This window comes from Mycteria americana, chromosome 2 (genome assembly GCF_035582795.1).
Source record: "Mycteria americana isolate JAX WOST 10 ecotype Jacksonville Zoo and Gardens chromosome 2, USCA_MyAme_1.0, whole genome shotgun sequence".
Lineage (NCBI taxonomy): Eukaryota > Metazoa > Chordata > Aves > Ciconiiformes > Ciconiidae > Mycteria > Mycteria americana.
The window spans coordinates 60,607,064-60,626,492 of record NC_134366.1 but is presented as its reverse complement, the minus strand read 5'-3'; the positions used below and the strand labels follow the sequence as shown (position 1 = coordinate 60,626,492).

At 39.3% G+C, this 19,429-nt stretch overlaps 1 protein-coding gene across 7 annotated transcripts in view; it reads left to right on the top strand.

Annotated features, from left to right (window-relative positions):
* Positions 1–19,429, top strand: part of ATP9B (ATPase phospholipid transporting 9B (putative)) — a 175,219-nt gene that overhangs the window by 87,954 nt on the left and 67,836 nt on the right. For all 7 annotated transcript variants that reach the window (XM_075493658.1, XM_075493657.1, XM_075493655.1 and 4 more), the window contains one exon: positions 10,579–10,655. In XM_075493658.1, coding sequence (XP_075349773.1) covers positions 10,579–10,655 — 77 coding nt within the window. The remainder of the gene's footprint in view (positions 1–10,578; positions 10,656–19,429) is intronic.

Genomic DNA, 19,429 nt, shown 5'->3' with positions numbered 1-19,429 from the left:
GGCCATTTCCTCTCGTCCTATCACTAGTTACCTGGAGAAGAGACTGACCCCCACCTCCCTACAACCTCCTTTCAGGTAGTTGTAGAGAGCAATAAGGTCTCCCCTTTAGCCTGGAGAAAAACAACTCCAGTTCCCTCAGCCGCTCCTCATAAGACTTGTGCTCTAGACCCTTCACCAGCTTTGTTGCCCTTCTCTAGACACGCTCCAGCACCTCAGTGTCTCTCTTGTAGTGAGGGGCCCAAAACTGAACACAGTATTCGAGGTGCGGCCTCACCAGTGCCGAGTACAGGGGGATGATCACTTCCCTAGTCCTAGTGGCCACACTATTCCTGATACAAGCCAGGATGCCATTGGCTTTCTTGGCCACCTGGGCACACTGCCAGCTCATATTCAGCTGGCTGTCAACCAACACGCCCAGGTCCTTCTCTGCTGGGCAGCTTTCCAGCCACTCTTCCCCAAGCCTGTAGCGTTGCATGGGGTTGTTGTGACCCAAGTGCAGGACCTTGCACTTAGCTTTGAACCTCATACAACTGACCCTGGCCCATCAATCCAGCCTGTCCAGATCCCTCTGTAGAGCCTTCCTACCCTCAAGCAGATCAACACTCCCGCACAACTTGGTGTTGTCTGCAAACTTACTGAGGGTGCATTCAATGCCCTCATCCAGATCATTGATAAAGATATTAAACAGAACTGGCCCCAACACAGAGCCCTGGGGAACACCACTTGTGACTGGCCATCGACTGGAGTAAACTCCATTCACCACCACTCTTTGGGCCCAGCCATCCAGCTGGTTCTTTACCCAGCAAAGAGTACACCCATCCAAGCCATGAGCAGCCAGTTTCTCCAGGAGAATGCTGTAGGAAACAGTGTCAAAGGCTTTACTAAAGTCTAGATAGACAATATCCACGGCCTTCCCCTCATCCATTAGGCAGGTCACCTTGTCAGAGAAGGACATCAGGTTAGTCAAGCAGGGCGTGCCTTTCCTAAACCCATGCTGGCTGGGCTTGATCCCTTGGTTATCCTCTACATGCTGTGTGATGGCACTCAGGATGATCTGCTCCATAACCTTCCCCAGTACTGAGGTTAGACTGACAGGCCTGTAGTTCCCTGGATCCTCTTTCTGGTCCTTCTTGTAGGTGGGTGTCACATTTGTTAGCTTCCAGTCAGCAGGGACCTCCCCAGTTAGCCAGGACTGCTGGTAAATGATGGAAGGTGGCTTGGTGAGCACTTCTGCCAGTTCCTTCAGTACTCTCGGGTGGATCTCATCAGGCCCCATAGACTTGTCAGTGTCCAAGTGGTGCAGCAGGTCACTAACCATTTCCCCCTGGATTATGGGGGCTCCATTCTGGTCCCCGTCCCTATCTTCTGACTTGGGGCTGGGTACCCATAGAACATTCGGCCCTGCTATTAAAGACTGAGGTAAAGTCGTCATTAAGTACCTCAGCCTTTTCCTCATTCTTTGTCACTGTGTTCCCTCCCCCGTCTACTAGGGGCTGGAGATTCTCCTTAGCTCTCCTTTTGCTGCTAAGGTATTTGAAGAAGTATTTTTTGTTGTATTTTACAGCAGCAGCCAGATTGAGCTCTAGCTTGGCTTTGGCCCTTCTAATTTTCTCCCTGCACAGCCTCGCTACACCTTTGTAGTCCTCCTGACTTGCCTGCCCCTTCTTCCAGCGGTCGTAGACTCTCCTCTTTTTCCTGAGTTCTAGCCAAAGCTCTCTAGTCAGCCAGGCTGGTCTTCTTCCCTGCCAGCTCATCTTCTGGCACCTGGGGATGGCCTGCTCTTGTGCCATTAGGACTTCCTCCTTAAAGAATGTCCAGCCTTCCTGGAGTCCTTTGCCCTTTAGGGCTGCCTCCCAGGGGACTCTGTCAACCAGTCTCCTAAACGGGCCGAAGTCTGCCCTCTGGAAGTCTAAGGTGGCAGTTCTGCTGGCCCTCCTCGTCACTTCTCCAAGTATCAAAAACTCTATCATTTCGTGATCACTCTGCCCAAGACGGCCTCCAACCATCACATGGCTCACAAGTCCTTCTCTGTTTGTGAACAAGAGGTCCAGCGGGGCACCTTCCCTCGTTGGCTCACTCAGCAGCTGTGTCAGGAAGTTATCTGCCACACACTCCAGGAACCTCCTAGACTGTTTCCTCTCTGCTGTATTGTATTTCCAGCAGACATCCGGTGGGTTGAAGTCCCCCACAAGAACAAGGGGTAGCGATCGTGAGGCTTCTCCCAGCTGCTTATAGAATAGTTCATCAGTCTCCTCATCCTGGTTGGGTGGTCTGTAACAGACTCCCACCACAGTATCTGCCTTGTTGGCCTTCCCCCTGATTCTTACCCATAGACACTCCACCCTATTGTCATCATCATTAAGCTCTAAACCTATGCAAACACTCCCTAACATACAGGGCTACCCCACCACCTCTCCTGCCTTGCCTGTCCCTCCTGAAGAGTTTATAGCCATCCATTGCCACACTCCAGTTGTGCGAGTCATCCCACCATGTTTCTGTGATGGCAACCATATCATAGTTTTCCTGGCATACAATGGCTTCCAACTCCTCCTGCTTGTTGCCCATGCTGCGTGCATTGGTGTAGAGGCACTTCATCTGGGCTGTCATCTGTGTCTCCTTCATAGAGGAACACTCCTTGTGTGCTTTGAGGTGTTTCACTGGCATTTCCGTCTTGGCTCCTGTTGCCCCTAGCTCAACTCTGTACAACTTCAACTGTGCCCCAGTGTACTGCACACATCTCAGAGACACAGTCTGAGTGCCCTCACTAGCACCTGCTCCCTCTAACCGTGGCACGTCGTCCCTCAGCTTCTCTTGGGCAAGCCTGATATTATCCCCCTCCCCCTTCAAGTCTAGTTTAAAGCTCTGTCAATGAGCCCTGCAAGTTCCTGAGCAAAGATTCTCTTTCCCCTTTGAGAAAGATGAATCCCATTAGACGCCAGCAAACCTGGTGCTGTGTAGGCCATCCTGTTATCAAAAAACCAAATTCGTGGCGATGACACCAGCCATGGAGCCATGAGTTAATAGATTGGGTACCTCTGTTCCTTCTAGTGTCACTGCCCACAACTGAAAGGAGAGAGGAGAAAATAACCTGTGCTCCGTAGTCCCTTACTAGCCGTCCCAAGGCCCTGAAGTCTCTTTTGATTGCCCTAGGACTTTGTGTTGCAGCTTCATCGCCCCCCACATGGAAGAGCAGTAGGGGGTAATAGTCCGAGGGCCGTACCAGGCTAGGGAGTATCCTTGTGATATCCTTCACCCAGGCCCCAGGGAGGCAGCAGACTTCCCTAAGAGGAGGGTCTGTCCAGCATATCGGACCCTCAGTTCCCCTTAGAAGGGAGTTGCCCACAACTATAACCCGTCTTCTCTTCCTTGTGGAGGTGGTGTTGATACAAGAGGTACACTTTTCTGACCTAGGCAACACCTCTGGTGTAGATGGACTGTAATCCCCATCCCCCATTGACTGGCCTTCCACCTCCAGGGCCTTATACCTGTTGTACAGAAGCATCTGGGGAGGCGAGGTGGGCAGGGAGGGCCTTTGCCTGCCGCCATGAGCATGGACTTGCCTCCATTCACTCTCCTCCTTTGAGCTGCTGCCTTCAGCCCGGGGTGGGGGGGGGGGCGGGATGATACAGGATCCCCTTGATCATGGGTTTTTACTGGTGGCTGCTGCTGCTCCTGTTCCTGTCTCAAGGCGGGCAGAGCATGGCACCACCAGTCTTTGTCTTTCTCAGCTTCCCTGATGCTCCTTAACCTTTCTACCTCCTCCCACCATGCAGAGCAAATCATCCACCAGGTTTACATATGTTAGGCATTTTTCTTTTATGTATACTCCATGCTGTGGGTAAAGTTTGCTTAAAATCTTTTTATCAGGCAAAATCTTAATCAGAAAGTATAGATCAGTTATACACTTAAGTAATTGTAAAATATTGGGATCTAAGTATTAGTTATGTTTCATATGTGTCTCAGATATTATAAGGAGTTCATGTTATCTAGATGCTGTATTTGGGCTTTAAGCCATTTTTAAGAGCAGAAGATTATTTTCTTTGATTTTGCTCGATTTAAGTCAAAAGGACCATAGAAAAAAGGGCTGTGGTTGTTCTTCTGCACAGAAAGACTCAGAATAAGAAACCGGGAGAGCATGATTTCTGAAAAGGAGCTAGGATTTAAGATAGGGAATTGGAACAATGGGAAACATGAGCCAAGAGGAGGAGGGGTATGGAAGGAGGGGAAGAAAGTAAAAAAGGGTCTCCACCTAACTTGTCTAGTCCTTACTATGAAGGCATCTTACATCAGTGAGGGGCCTGCTGGAAGGTTGTGGGGAAGAGATCAAGTTTGAAGAGGTGGCAAAGGAGTCTGTGACTGAGCACTCCTTTCCAGAGTCTGAAAAGATCATCGTGTTCTTTGATGCTCAGTGTTGTTTGGTTTGATTGCCCTGGGAAACTGCTCTATAAAACTGTTCTGTCAAATGGATGATGCCTAAAATTGTCCTCAGTTAGGTTTTTAACTTAAGTAGCCAAGATCTGTAACTGTGTGGAAAGAGATGCTGCTCATGAATTATAATTTATACAGTACTGAAATTTTGTTTTGAGTTTGCTTTTCCCCAGATTTATATGTGGGGGAAAACTACACTCAGAGTATACATTTGCAAAGTCAGTCAAATTACTGAATCAGTAATTTTGAATTTTAATTGAAAACCGTTCATGTTTTCATTTCCAGGGTAAATGATTTTGTTTAGAAGTGTAGCTAATGTCTGAGGCCTCTTGATCTGCCATCTAAAGTTGGCACCCAAATTAATGGAAACAGTGCTCCTTAAAATTTATGCCCTAGCATATGTTTGGTTTTTTTACTTCTGAGGGCTCTTGTGAAGGTTTAATTGTTTACGAAGGACTTGGGTTCATTATTAATGATGGCAGTAGAAGAACATAGGATAAGATAATTCTCTTGTCAGAGCATGGTTTTGAATAGTGGAGTAAGACTGGAAGGGATACTCAGGGCAACTTACTGAATGATACAAAGTAAAAATACTGAATGGTTCAAGACTGCAGCCCCTTCTGGAGGGAAAAATAATATGTGATCAAGTAATTAAAAGTGGTGTCATGATGTGCATACAGAAATTCATTGAATTAAGGTAGCAGAGAGAAATAATTTCCTTTAACTGATTTTGTGACATTATATCTTCTTAATCTAAACTTTGGCATATCATTCATTTCACTTTTGTCATCTCGTGTATTAACTACAATTTAATAATGTGATAATGTGCTCCTCTCATGTACGTACTGCAGTTATCAAGCATATAAGATTTCTGTTTGCATATTTGCTTGTTCTGTATGGCATCATAAATCCAGATCTTAAGAATTGCTCAGGACCTCTGTGGAGGTGATTTTAGCATTTGACAGGATTAGGCCTTTAACAAAGAGTAGGAAATTATTGCCTTCAGTCTGTTGCTTATCTAATAAGGAATTTATAAGCTTTTATACGTGCCCTGTGCATATAGTCATGAAGAAGACCATAAGGCAAAACAATTAGCAGATTGTTAAAATTAAGATGTTCCAGATTTGGTTGATAACTGATGTATCATTCAGTTGTTTTCATCTCACTTCCAAGTGGAATGTACATAGCTAAGTTAGGATACTTGATGCTAAGGTAATTACATTTGAAATTCTTATAGGGTTTTTGTTTGTTTGTTTGTTTTTTAATTAGACTTCATAATTGAATTTCCAGGATTTGTGACAACTGAAAATCTTGTTAATAAAAACACTTTTCACTATCTGACTGCATTATAAATACATATAAACTGTCTTGCTTAAAGCCTGCCATGGCAGGATGTCAGAGCTGGACTCTGCCTACACAAGTTTGCAGGCACCTCTGCATCCCCTCCCCTACCATGGCCTGTCACAGTCCTTGATTGTATCTGAAAAATCTAGTGGAAGATTATGCTTGCATACGACCTCTGCAGATGAGTGCCACTCAGATTCCATGAAAACAGAAGAATAAACAGCCCCTAGCATGTGAAAGTCTGTACTGTTTTTCTACTCTGTAGATAGCTACCTCAGTTCAACCACAGTTGTATCTTATTTCAGTCTCCTTACTGTCTAGGCTCACAGTTCTGTTACATGCAGGTATTTTTCACCCAGAAGTATACGATGTCTATGTGCAAGCCTAATCTTCTATTACTTTGCCACTTTGATTCAAGAAAGTGGGTTTGTAGCCTGTGCCCACATGGTAGGGGGCAGAGGTCTGCCCTGCAACATTGCCTGTACATCTCTTCATTTACCTTAAGACTCTTCAGTGTGGCAGTCTTTAAGGCATCCTAGCTTGGAAGGCTGCTTTCTCCAGTGCTCTTTAAGCAGCCTGGACATCATCTGTTACTAAGCCAAGCAAATACATGACCCATTGCTCTTGGGACTATGTTATGCCCTTGCCAACCCCGTAGAGGTTGTTACAAAGCTTTCTGTGTCATCCCACACTATTATCTTGACCTATTACTGACTGATGCTGTCAGTCTCAGGGGTGGAGACAGGGAGCTACATCACTGATGCTCAGGAAGGGAATATGTAGCTGAGTTGCAGATACAAAGCCTTATTTAATTTTAAAAAAGGTTCTGCATAGGACATACAGTACAATTGTTGGGCGAGGGGGTTCTCCTTCCCATTTTCTTCCTTCCAGTGATTAAATATATGCTGAATTTCCTGATACTGCCCTTGACATGCTACATAAAACACATTGCATCAGCTAGGAGAGGCCACTGTCTCTAAGACATGTGCCATTGCTATTTGTCAAGGTGATACAGAGGGTCAAGGTCAGGCTAGGAAAAGTGTTTGGGGAATTATGTGGGGAATACCTCAGAAAACTTGAGCTCTGGTTGCTGATGTCCTGACAGTTCTAGAGGAGAGAGACCACAAATCAATCATCTTGCAGATCAGTAACAGTAAATGTAAGTGTATAAAGGTTTCAAGGAATCTTATCAACTACATGCTGAATGCAGATTACCAAAGCTCATGGATACTACAATAATAGATTCTACAGCCAAAAAAAAAAAGCCTATTGCTAGAGCAGTACAAGTGACAAGAAAAATATTTGCTATAATTTAAGACTATTTTTATTTTCTTTTTGAATTTTGAGAACCAAAAAATTGGTAGAACAAAATTATGTAGTGTGAAACAACTCAAGAACAAACTGTTCCACAGCCTTTTTATATCAACAAATAAAGTTCAGGAGAGTGAGATTCCTCAAATTTGTACATTTGGCAGGTGTTTACTTTTCTTGGTTTCAGTATGTCTCCTTACCCCTTAGAATAACAGTAGGCTAAATGGAAAAAAAAAAAAAAAATTACTATTTTGTCACACCTAATATGTATTATATACCCAGATGTTCTAGTCTCAGAACTGATAATTTAGACATCTAAATGGAGATTCCTACTGCTACCAAATCTGAAGTGCTTTCTGCCTTGCTGTAAAGCCCTGACAGAGATCTGGTGACTGTATATATGATGTTTATCCTAACTGCGGAAAGTACAAACACTAATTTGCCAGGGTTAGACTGGAAGCCTCTGGAAGGGGTGGAAATCAAAAGCCTCTCTCTGAAGTCCAAAGCATGCAGCCATCCTTTTGTTATTCTTTAATAAGTGAGATAGGAAAAAATATTCTGACTTTTTCCATTTACAAGCAACATCCCAGTGAGTTTCAAAAAGGTAGCAGCAAGGTACAAAGTCTATGTGCCATTCTTAATATCTATATTATTGCTGTGGAATTAATAATAGTGCCTGAAGGAAAGGAGGTTTTGGTTAGTGAAAACTTGAAAAACTGCTATCACTGAAGAAATGACTTTAAATATAACCAAAGAATTTAAACCACTAAATAATTGAAAACCTTTTAGGTTATCTTTAATTAAATAACTTATCTTTCAGATCGTTCGTGTTCGTGACATCACTGACTGTGGTGTTTGTGTTTATTGAAAGCTTTGGTAGATTTCCTTTCAGAAAGGGAGAGAGGAAAGTCAGCAGTTAAATTTTAAAAAGCCTCAAAAGGTCCACTACAGTATAGACTTTAACTTTTTGCTCTCCATTTACTGTAATGATCAGTGTGGTTCAAACTCTAAGCAAGATAATGCAGTTTTCAGAGAGACCTGCTGAGATATCTATTAAGAGGAGATTTGTATTAATGCAATTATGTGATCATTTTGGCAGGTGTCAGTCTTGCAAAGTCACTGTAGATGAAATCAGAACAATTTGTGTAACTGCACAGCTGTAAAAAGCACTATTTTGTGCTGAGTCCTACACATGATTTTAATTGAGTACTCTTGTTTTTATATCGTTCACATAGTGCTTGGGAGATACCAAAAATTAATATGATCACACACTGGATTCAGAGTATGCCTGTCTATTTGCGTATGTTAATTCTGCACAAGTCGTCTTTTATCTCTTTTCCAGGCCCACATGTTTATTCTAGTGGTATCTCCTGTAACCTCTCTCCTTCATTAACCACTCTGTCCTTACAAATCAGTGGTTGCCCAATTTACATGAGAGCCAGTTTGTGTAGAGGCCCATACATAAAAATACTCGAGTCATTGCTTTTAATAAGCCCAGGCTTATAGTACAGGTATGCTTCCAGGAACCTGAAATTGGATTCGGTTCTTTCTACCGTGGGCCAGGGTCGAGTTTAGTGCAAGTATGCATCTTTCTTCACAGCTGGTATTAAGCTTAGATTTGCTGAGGATAATGAGAGAGAATAGTGGGTAAAAAACCCCTCCAGCACACCAGAACTGTCCCTGTTGAAACCACTGTGGGACAGCACTAAAATTAGGCTTGGAGTTCCCTACACTGATGTAATTCATGTCTAAGGAACCCTAGATTTACTGGCGATGTTGTGCTAGTAACTGACGGCCCCAAAAGTTTAAAATCAAAGATCAACACCTTAGTAAAAGCAGCAGCGCAGTCAGATTTAGCCAAAATTATTATCAAAATTCCGTAGTCAAAATGGGTTTTATCTGACTTTCACCTTTGAAACCAACTTTTCCAGGAGCAAAATACGAAACAAGTAGGACAGCTTGTTTTCCTGAGCTGCAGCAGCCTAGCAAGGTGAAACTTAGTAGAAAGGTGCCAGCTGGAATGGAGAAGTCCTCCCGAACTTTTACTAAACTAAGGAGCTACAAAGGCAGAGATTGTTGGGGTGTGCAGGAGGTGATTCCCTACAGGATGTTGTCCAGTGTGTTCTGACTATTGGACAGAGGTCAGCTCAGAGGATCACTCCAAAATAAAGTACCCCAAAGGGATACGGGCATTGGTTGCAGACCAGTAGAAAGAGTTCAGAAATTATGGGTCAATAACTATTCTTTTACAAAAGTCAGGAGGAATTTTGGGGTGTGTTGGGGGCATGTTACCTATATACTAATGTGTAGATTTGCATGTGGAACTGTCAGCAACCTAGGTTTGGGGAAAATGTTATGTCAAGGGAAATCTTAAAAAAAAAAAAAAAAAAAGGCGCTTTAGTATGAAGAGGAAAATAATAGAAAAACTGATTTTTTTTTAATTGTCCAGAAGATGTAATGTATAATCACTGATGTTTTGTATGTGGATTCAAAGTTTTCACTTGCATTCTTATTTTTGAGTATTTGAAACTTCCTTTCTTTAATGCCAACATCTTTAACTGTCATCTTTTTTTCTTTGTGTTCCTTCAATTTTTTATGACCTGTTACACTGCAAGAGTAGGGATAGCAGATCTTGCATGTGGTCTTGATTGCCAAAGACAAATTAAGTTTCTTAATGTCAGGCAAATGCGTAATACTTGTACAGTTTTTAAAGTTTTCTGAGCAGGGTGTTTCTGACAAGTTATGTTAATTATTTCTTTATAGCATAAAGACAACAAAAAATATCACATTATTGGTTGTACTGCCATAAAGCCATTTCAGGTCACTTGAAAAAGTAATCGAAATAAGGGTTTTGGTTTGTGCTAGAAAGTGTGATAGTGGCATATTAATAAAAACCTAAATTTTTACTTAATATAAAAAATTATTTAGTGATGCTGAAGCCAAGTTTTCCTATACCATCCAGTAAAAATTCACTAAAAGATAATTGGAACTGGGGAATCATTTTTATAAGTTAATGAACAGGAGAATACTTTTGTGTGGGATTCTATCAAAGTAATTAATTGGGTAAACTAGATTTTACATCATTATAGATGACAGAGCTAGCAGGCAATGTGTATGATGTGTTCAGCACCATTGTACTCATTTTTGTATTCCTTTTGAAGGGCAATTATTTATGTTGTGTGTTAACTTCTGAAAACAGTTGGAGACAATTTTAAGTTCAAATACAAGTTTTTAACCAGTTACATTGAAAGTATTGTTTCCATTAAAAAGAAGGAAAGCACGCTGTCATTTTTATGGATGTTAATTAAAGAAGTTATAATGATCCATCATAGTTCTGAAAAACAACATTCACAATACTATGTACATTGCATAAATGTTTGGGCTTTTTCATACAATTGATTTGTTTGAGGGACTGTAAATTACTGCAAGTTTTAATTCAGACAAGTTTCAACTACTTGACACTTCTGTTTTACTTTTTGTTTGTTTGTTTTTCAGGAACTGTAATTGGTGTGGTCATTTATACAGGCAAGGAAACTCGAAGTGTAATGAACACATCCAATCCAAAAAATAAGGTAAGTTAGCCTTACTGTGGGATTTCCTGCTTTTGTTTTCATAAAACCTAAATTAGATGTACCTAAAACCGAAAATCTACAAGCTCTTACTCTAATGTATTTCATGTGTGCTGGACTGACTTGAACTTTGGTATGAGGAGTGAATTCTGTCTCAGTCTCATTTCAGAAGTAAAATTATTCTTCCTTTAGCTAGGAGTGTTACAGGTACTAATGGAAACATTTGTCTTTGAAGTATAAATGTACATCTTCAGACTTTAATACTTCTATCTCACAACTAAATATTAATTCTCACTTCAGTTCTCTCAGATTATTCTTATGTAAAGTATTTGGCCAAAGCTACACAGTAGTTTTAAGGAATGTTTATAACAGACTACTAAAATTTATTTGGGCTCCAAATAAAGGAGAGCAGGTAGGAAGTAGAGCAAGATAACTGAGGTTCCAGTCAGTACCAAGAACACTCTTCCAGGGATTTTTGTAAGCAATGAAAACATTGTCAAGAGACTTGTCTGTTGAAAAGGTACTAGCAGTTTGAGTGCTTCCCTCTGTACAAGGTTCTTTCAGTTCAAAACAAAGCAAATAGCTCTTCATTTCATCGTTAATGTTTCTAATGTGAGTTGGGGAGGGCGCTCAGTTATAAAGAAAGGGAACTTCTGCGGTAGGCTGTATCTTACAACCTAGACCTGTCTGTGTTTAGTAAGAGGATACTTAATTATATTAAGAAAGGAAAAAATTCTTGCAAGAGGTTTAGAAAAAATCAATTGTGACAGGTTGCCATTTTCACGCCATTCATAATAAGTCGCTCTGAGTAGGAACATCAAGAATGAAATGATAATACAAATTGCTTGAAGCAGTTATTGCAGTCCCCTGAGTGTATTGATTTGTGCTTCTAATAAAGAGATGCTTTTAAATGTGTCATTGACAGAGACAGGTGATATTAAAATAACAGAGTAAAATGGAAGCAGAATGTGTATGGTGCATAATTATTTTCTATTGCATCTAATACAAAGATGAGCCCTTTAGTAAGAGAATCTTTCTCTGAGTTCTGAACAACTTCTGACTAATAAATAATTCTCACAGGTGTTTAAAATGAAATTAATATAGTGAATTGATAGGGGAGTATGCATAAATGTAACACGTTTTACCCAAATTCAACAGATTCTAGAGGTGTATTAGATTTTTTTTTTAGTAAAGGTTTGTTAATTTTTTTTTTGCATCAATACTTCTCACAGAAAACTATGATAAAGGGTAAAAGGATTTGTGTTTAAAATTTCCCTGATGTTTTTAAAATTACTATTAATATTAAAATAGTTGCTCCAAATTTTCATCAGCAAAAGATTAAGGAGCAGATAGATAAACCTACAAAGAAGAGATCCAGCAGCACGTTGACAAGCTGCAGCATGGTTTTTACTATTAGGACAATACATGTACCACCTTTGCTTGCGTAATACTTTAATGTTACAACTCTTAACAATTAAATGTTGTGTTCTTTCATCTACAGAGAGAACCTAAATAAACTTATAATTTTCATGAAGCACTAAGAAGCAAAATATTACATGTACACGTGCACACGCATGCACATACACAAACTAACAGTGTTACATGCCAGATAATATTATTAGGATTTATTGCACTGTCAGTATATGAACACTATCTAAAGCTTAGGAACAGTTCAGGGGAGGTTTAGACTGGACATTAGGAAGCATTTCTTTACCGAGGGGGTGTCAAACCCTGCAACAGGCTTCGTAGAGAGGTGGTTGATGCCCCATGCCTGTCAGTGTTTGAGGCATTTGGACAACGCCCTTAATAACATGCTTTAACTTTTGATCAGCCCTGAAGTGGTCAGGCAGTTGGACTCAATCATTGTTGTAGGTCACTTCTAATTGAAATAGTCTGTTCTATTCTAATTAGAAATCATGCTTTTAAACAGCATTTTATCTGCCACTGATAAAACAGATGATGCTTGTATAACTGAACTGTACTCATTAGTTGTCCTAAGGCCTTTCAAGGAGTCATTGACCTATTCAGATGTTCAGTATTCTAAATATACATATTTCAGTTGTTCCTTGGAGGTGCTTAGTTCTTGGTACCATAGTTAGCTGATAGGAATCTACTAAATGTGAAGAATGAGGCTTAATATATGTAAAATTACCTGCTTTAAATGTATCTGCCTTGGTAGTTGCTCTATAGAATATTTCAAAATTTTAAAAATTAATCTTACACTGAGCAGATGAAGACCTTCTCTAGAGCCTATTTTCTACATCAACTGCATCAACTCTGCATCAACTGTCTTTCAAATTACTCTGTAAATGTGTAAATGAGTCTTGTGTGTACCAGTTGCTCAACAAAAACATTGACATGTTTTTCTCTCTATGGACTGAAAATCTGTTTACTGTTTAAAGCAGTAGCCAACAAGTAACATGAGCAGTAAAGATGGATTTGGGAACTGAAAACAGAAAAACAGTTAAGGCTATCATAGATGAGTTAAGTGATAAAATGCAGTACTTCAGTGTGAAAAGTAGTTGTCAACATTTTTTAGCATGTAATTTTGACTCTACCTTGCCGTGGAGTTACCATCTTACTGCCTCTGTATCTTCTATCATGGGGTGAGAGTGGTTTGTATACTTCTGCAAGATAAGACACTTACTGCCTGTAGGTGATATTCTGTGCTAGTTAGCCTTGCAGCAGGTAGACAGGGAGTAGTCAGTGCATTCTTCCTCTTGTGTATTTGGGAGGAAGAATCTTCCTGTGTTTTCTCAAGCTTGACAATAATGATTACATGTTGGATAGGGTATGTAGCATTAGGAGCCAAAAGGAGGGCAAAGGGAGTCTGAAGTAGTCTTTGAGATTAGAAGATATGTTATAGTTGACAGATTAAAAGTCCGAACATTTTTAAAAAAGTAAATCTGCACCTAACTGTTGCTGAAACAAAATTGAAATTAAATTGATCAGTTGTGATGTTGCTGCAAACCTAAGAGGAAATAAGTCTGCCCCCTCTTCTGCTTTAGAGAAGAATTGTTCTGAATACTGTTTGGAACTGGTTTTAAATGGCAGACTCTCTCTCTGCTGCTCTTTGAAAACAAATAAAAATCATATTCTAGAGATTTTCCTGTAAAATATGTTGATATGCTCTTGTTGGGAATAGAGTTCACTGATGCTCGTGTCTCCTGGCTTTGGGAGAAAGCAAACACTGAGATCAATGACTCTCAATTTACATTGCCAAGCTGAAACTTCTATGTCCAGAAATAAGCAAGAAATACATGGGCTTGACTCTTATCATTCCCCTCTTCATTGAAATACAGATAGATGCTTCAGTTGTATTTCTTGCTGGAGTATAACATTACTGCTGTACTTTGTACTATAAACTGTGTTTTCCTAATGGCAAATTTTTAGTTTTCCTGCTTAAGGGTAGATGCTTTTTGACTAAACCAATATTAAAATTTAGAGATGCAGACCTGCTCTATAAACACTGAGCAGAAAACTAAAACTGAAATAAGTTTAAGCAAACTTACATATGAAAAATTGTGAAATGTATGTACCTGTGCAAGCATGTGGTTTATCTGTATGTTAAACTTAGAAGGATTTATTGTGCTTGCTGAAGTATTTAGTCATTCAAGCAACAATTTTTTTAACTTAAAGTCAACACTTTGTTTTTTTTATGACAATTATAAAAATTGTTTCATTGCCTGAGGATACAGGCACGGTCTGAAAAACACAAAGACAGAGAAGAGAATTTTCTTAATGCATCAATTCAATATGTTTTTAATTCCAAACAATATAAAGAAAAAATATTTCTGACAAGGTTCAATTTCAGTCTAAAATGATATATGTTCTGTGCTTTAGATAAATGTAGAAACGGTAACATCAACATTATTATAGTGTAATGATTCTCTGCATTTTACCTCATTGGCAGTCACATCAGCTTACTCAGGAATGTAGTTCCAGCCTTTAAAAAAAAAAAAAAATCAGATTGAATTGTGCTCCTTACAGTGCTGTAATCAGTAATCAATCCTATTTGGATAGATATTCTTAAACCTTGGCTTTCTGGATGAAGTTGAATTTGTCAATGCTAAAGGTCATTTATAGGTGTTAATTAACCAAGAGGGAAATTAACAAACTAAGGTTATTTATTTTGTCTGGCATTTTGCAGTGTTCTCATTCTTACCTGTTTACAGTGCAGAATAGTTTTTTGTTATCTAAATTTAGAATTGCTTTTGCAGTTTTGGTCTTCATAGAAAGCAAGATTGTTAGCACAGTCCTGCAAATGTGACCTGTTCCCATCAGTGGCAACAAATTTTGGGAGTAAAGTTAAAAAAACAGAATAAACTTGGAGGGAGATGGAAATAAATTCGAGGGAGTGTATTTTGTGTATTAAGATTGTAACATTAACATTACTTGGACTGTGCAATATATATATATATACACACACACACTCAGAATGTACACAGTAATGCAATGCATCAAAATGAGTAGAAATTATCTTAAATAGAACTCCTGAGAAATCAGTAGCCTCTGTAAAGGAGCTACAGCATGTAATCTGCCTAGTGTGCTTCAGATTAGTACAAAAATAGTTTTTATGTTGCTAATCATTACAAGAAGCATTCAAAACACTTTTATTTTTTGCCTTATATTATGGAATTCTACATCTGCTGTTACGTTTTAGCATCAGAAGTAAAACTTCATAGTAACCATTCAGTGTTCCTCAAAATAGTAATATTGTTTTTTCCCTAATTCTTAACTAGCCTGAAAGATAAATACTATGTCTTGTAGTTGGTGCTTTGCTAATTTTGTAAATGTTGTTTGTTGTTTAAGCAAATGAAAATCTGAGAACCGGTATTGTTTTTCGTTTTTGTGTGTGTGTTGCCCTTGGTGATTTGATGTGGCCTCACTGGTGAGCCTTCAAGTAATAAAAAAGTATTTCTATTCTGGTAAACTGAAGCAAAATCACTTCACCTCTCCATCTCTCCTCCCACAAAACTTCTCTTCCTAGTGTTTTGTGACCAAATTTACCTCTCTACATTTAAAAGGTTTCTCTGTGCTTGTCCTTCTCTCTCCCCCATTTTATGAGAATAATTTTTGAAAAATATTTCCTAAAAAAGGACACCCCCCCATCCACTTCTTTATTTGGAGTGAAATAGAGCTGGAGTAGATTCATGTGTTCCCAGAAATTGATACCACTTCATCAATTTACTCGTTCAGCGTAGCATTTTCAACACTCAAAATATATACTTCTCCTGTCTTGACACACTTTTTTGAACATCCTTAAATTTGGTTGTCCGACATCTTGTAGTTGCATTAGTAAGCTATTCTTATCTGTTCCACCTCAAAAGCTGACATTTGTGAGTCCAACTTGCCTTTCTGTTTGTGAGTACCTATGTTAACACTAGTAGCTCTTCTGTACTATGCCACCAGTCTTCTCCATAACAGAAGTAGAATCATACCGTGAATCTTGCATGTTGGTATAGGCTGAGGGAAGAAAATGCCCCATGAAATCCCCTGTCAGATAACACAAACAAGAATTTGCTGTTACCTAAAGAGCTTCAGAAGGGCCTTAGAAATGCATTGACTTTATCCTGCTGGTGCACTGTTATGCAAGGGCCCAGTAACTTCACTTGCATGTTTTTCTTATTAAATTGATAATTTTATGTTCATAATTTTATGTTCGTAGTCTATTTGAGAAGAATGGCTTTCTATGGCTGTATGCCTGTAGGGCCTAGGGTAAAAGCAGAACCTTGAAAACCGCTATGTGGCTCTTAATGACAAATTTCAAGGTTTTATAAGAAGAAAAGCATTTATGTAGTGCTTTTTATTGGAGTATGGTCTGCTGTGCTTAATCCTCCTAAAACCTTCTCTTTGTATGGGATAAAATTGAGAAAGGTCTCACCTACAGGTAGTGAGTAGTCCCCAAACTTAGTTTGTCCCCTGTACCCAGAGCTTCTGTCCAAGAAAGTGCTTAACCACCAGCTTCCCTTGAAGTATGAGAAACCTTCTCTCAGTCTACAGAGTACTGTTGGGATCAGGCCATGAGGAAATACATGTAATGTAGTATTGGCACTTTTCTCTCCATGTGCTCTCATCTCTGAGCAAAGGAAGGAAAGTAGCAAAAGATGGAAAATAGAGTAGCCCCACCCAAGACTAGTGTCTCGGTGAGAAGGATGGAACAGTGTTAGGTAAGGAGGAGGACAAAAGAAGTCTTTCCTGAAAAGTTTGGAAAGAAAGGGTTGAACGGCAGAGAAGCCAGCCTTGTTCTTCCAAAACCGGGATTAGAACATAGGAATGTTGATGCTTAGAAACAGTCAGCAGTGTTTTGGCAAACCAAAAGCAAAATTTCTGTGTCCTTCACTCTGAGCCAGAAAGACTATCTAACTACTATCATTACCAGTAACTCCATTAACTGAAATAGCAAAAGTGTGGAAGTGGAGATTTCAATCCTCAGATGACTAGTATGGAAAAAGTATAGTTCCACATAAAGAAACTGAGGTTTTCAGTTTTCTTTCGTATACAGAAAACTGGAAGAATACTAGTTTTATACCACTATATTAAAACAATAAGAAAACAATGAGACTGAAAGTCTTCACTGACTTCTTTGAGTGCATATGTGGACAGAATTCACTTAATGCAAACCAGTATGTTGTACCAGGTTTTTTTGTACTCTCTTATATTTTATTTACAGCATGCTCTACAACTTTTGCAATTGCTTCTTTTCAGAGACTTGGTAGGGCATTTTTGTCCACATTACCAGTGCTTCTCAAATAGCAGTGTATACTTTTTTTTATACTCTTCTTTACATTCCTCTCTCCAAAAGTAATAAAATGGCAATACTACACATGGGAAACTGGGGCACAAGAGATCAAAGTGGGGGGAAAAAAACCCACAAACAGAAAAACAGTAACTGAGAGTGGTCAGTTTAAAGTATTTGACTTCATTTCTCATACAACTTAGTGTTTCATAGTACTGTTATCTCTCGAATACTGCTACTATTGGGTTTGCATGCACATGATGTCTGTAGCCTTAAGCAAACTTGATCCTAATGTATTTTCTTTGGCACCTGGAAAATAATATTAGATCATCACTTGCTTATCTACTTTGCTGTTACATCCCTGAGCTAGAGAATAAGTTGTTCCATGATGTGGCCTGCTATCAATTCACAAGTTTAAGTCCCAGAATAACCTGTGCCCTAACTGCTAATTTGTTCTGAAAGCAACAATTAAACATATTATGCAGTTGGTATACCAAGTCATGTGATAGGTCTTTTCTGGCTACATGTAATTTAGCATGGTGCGCTGCATTGCTATGTGGTATCTGAGTCACCCAGCCTAACTGCTGCTCAAGTACTGAACTGAAGACATTGTCTATACTATGTTAGGGTACTGTGCTACTTGGGACATGGATGTTGAATCAACATTCCTAGTTCACCTGGTACCACTTTCTGTTGCAATCCTGCTGCAAGGCAAAGTATGGGCAACAATATACAATTTAGTTCTAAAAAAAATAATTGTTGTATAACTATACAAAACAAGCAAGGGAATGGCTCTTTGGTAGTGAGAAAGAATACTCACTACTGCTGATCAGTTGCAGGAGTTTGCTTTTTCACTTGCATTGCTCCTTACAGCGTTGTTGCTGTTCAGACTTAATCATGGCATTGGTAAAATGCAGCTGCTGGGAGGTGGAGAGGGTAGGGGCTAAGGGCACTGCCTCTCAGATGATACTCGTAACCTCATCTGATTGCTTAGAACTGCACCACCTTCATAATGCTCTGTGTGCAAGGCCATGCTGGCAGTGTGCAAGCCAAGGTGGTGGTAACCAAAATACTGATGTTGTGGAAATAGACTGTTATGTGTTTTCCTATGTTAGGATTATGTGTTGTGTATTGGGTGTTTGTTAATAAGAGCAATGTACTATAGTTGGCACTGATTTTTATGTGGGGTTTTTTTCTTACTGCGTGTATTTTATTGGAAATCTGAAACCTTTAACTTAATTGTGGAATTGTTCTGTATGCTTTCCTTAGTAAAGATGCACACACACATTCCTGAAACTTAGTTCTAAAAACTTGAGACTGCAACTGTGTAGAAAGTCAGGTGTGCCTAATATCTTTATTTAGTAACTCTAGTGATTGTTAGAAAAGCCTATGTAATTTTTCTTTTGGATCATTTTCCGTAATTTGTACAATTCTTTTCATATTTTTCTGAACTTGCTCAGTTTTTTCCAATAGGGAAAGGAATTATGTAAGGAGGAATAGAGAGGTTAGTTTTTGTGGTGGAAATGTTCAAAGTATAGTAATTTTTTTAATTATTATTACGAAAGAGGGATGTCTTAAATGTCAGAAACTAGGGTCTTTCAGAGACCTGCAGAGCATTCTTGAAATAGACACTCATTTGATGTTCAAGTCTTTTATTTGGATGCTTTCCAGGCGTTCTTGTTTAGCCTGGTTAGCCTTCTTTTTATGTAGAGCAAGTACAGAAAAACAGATCTTCCATGTGTTTTCATTTATGAGACTTCTTAATTTATGCAGCTGAAGTCTGATGTATTTCCCTAAGTACTGGAGGCTCGGTAACCACCATGATTCACATGACTTGAAATCTTGATGTGATGAATATCAGATGAGTGATGAAACAGTGATGAATATCTAGAGGGACAGGAAAGTTCTGTACATATCAGGACATAGTATTTGTTTTGATATAGGCTGAACATAGTGATCATAACTAAGATAATTTGCTTCATTCTGTTTGTACCCTTAAATTAACAAGCTTGTCATGTTCTTAACAAATATGATCTTT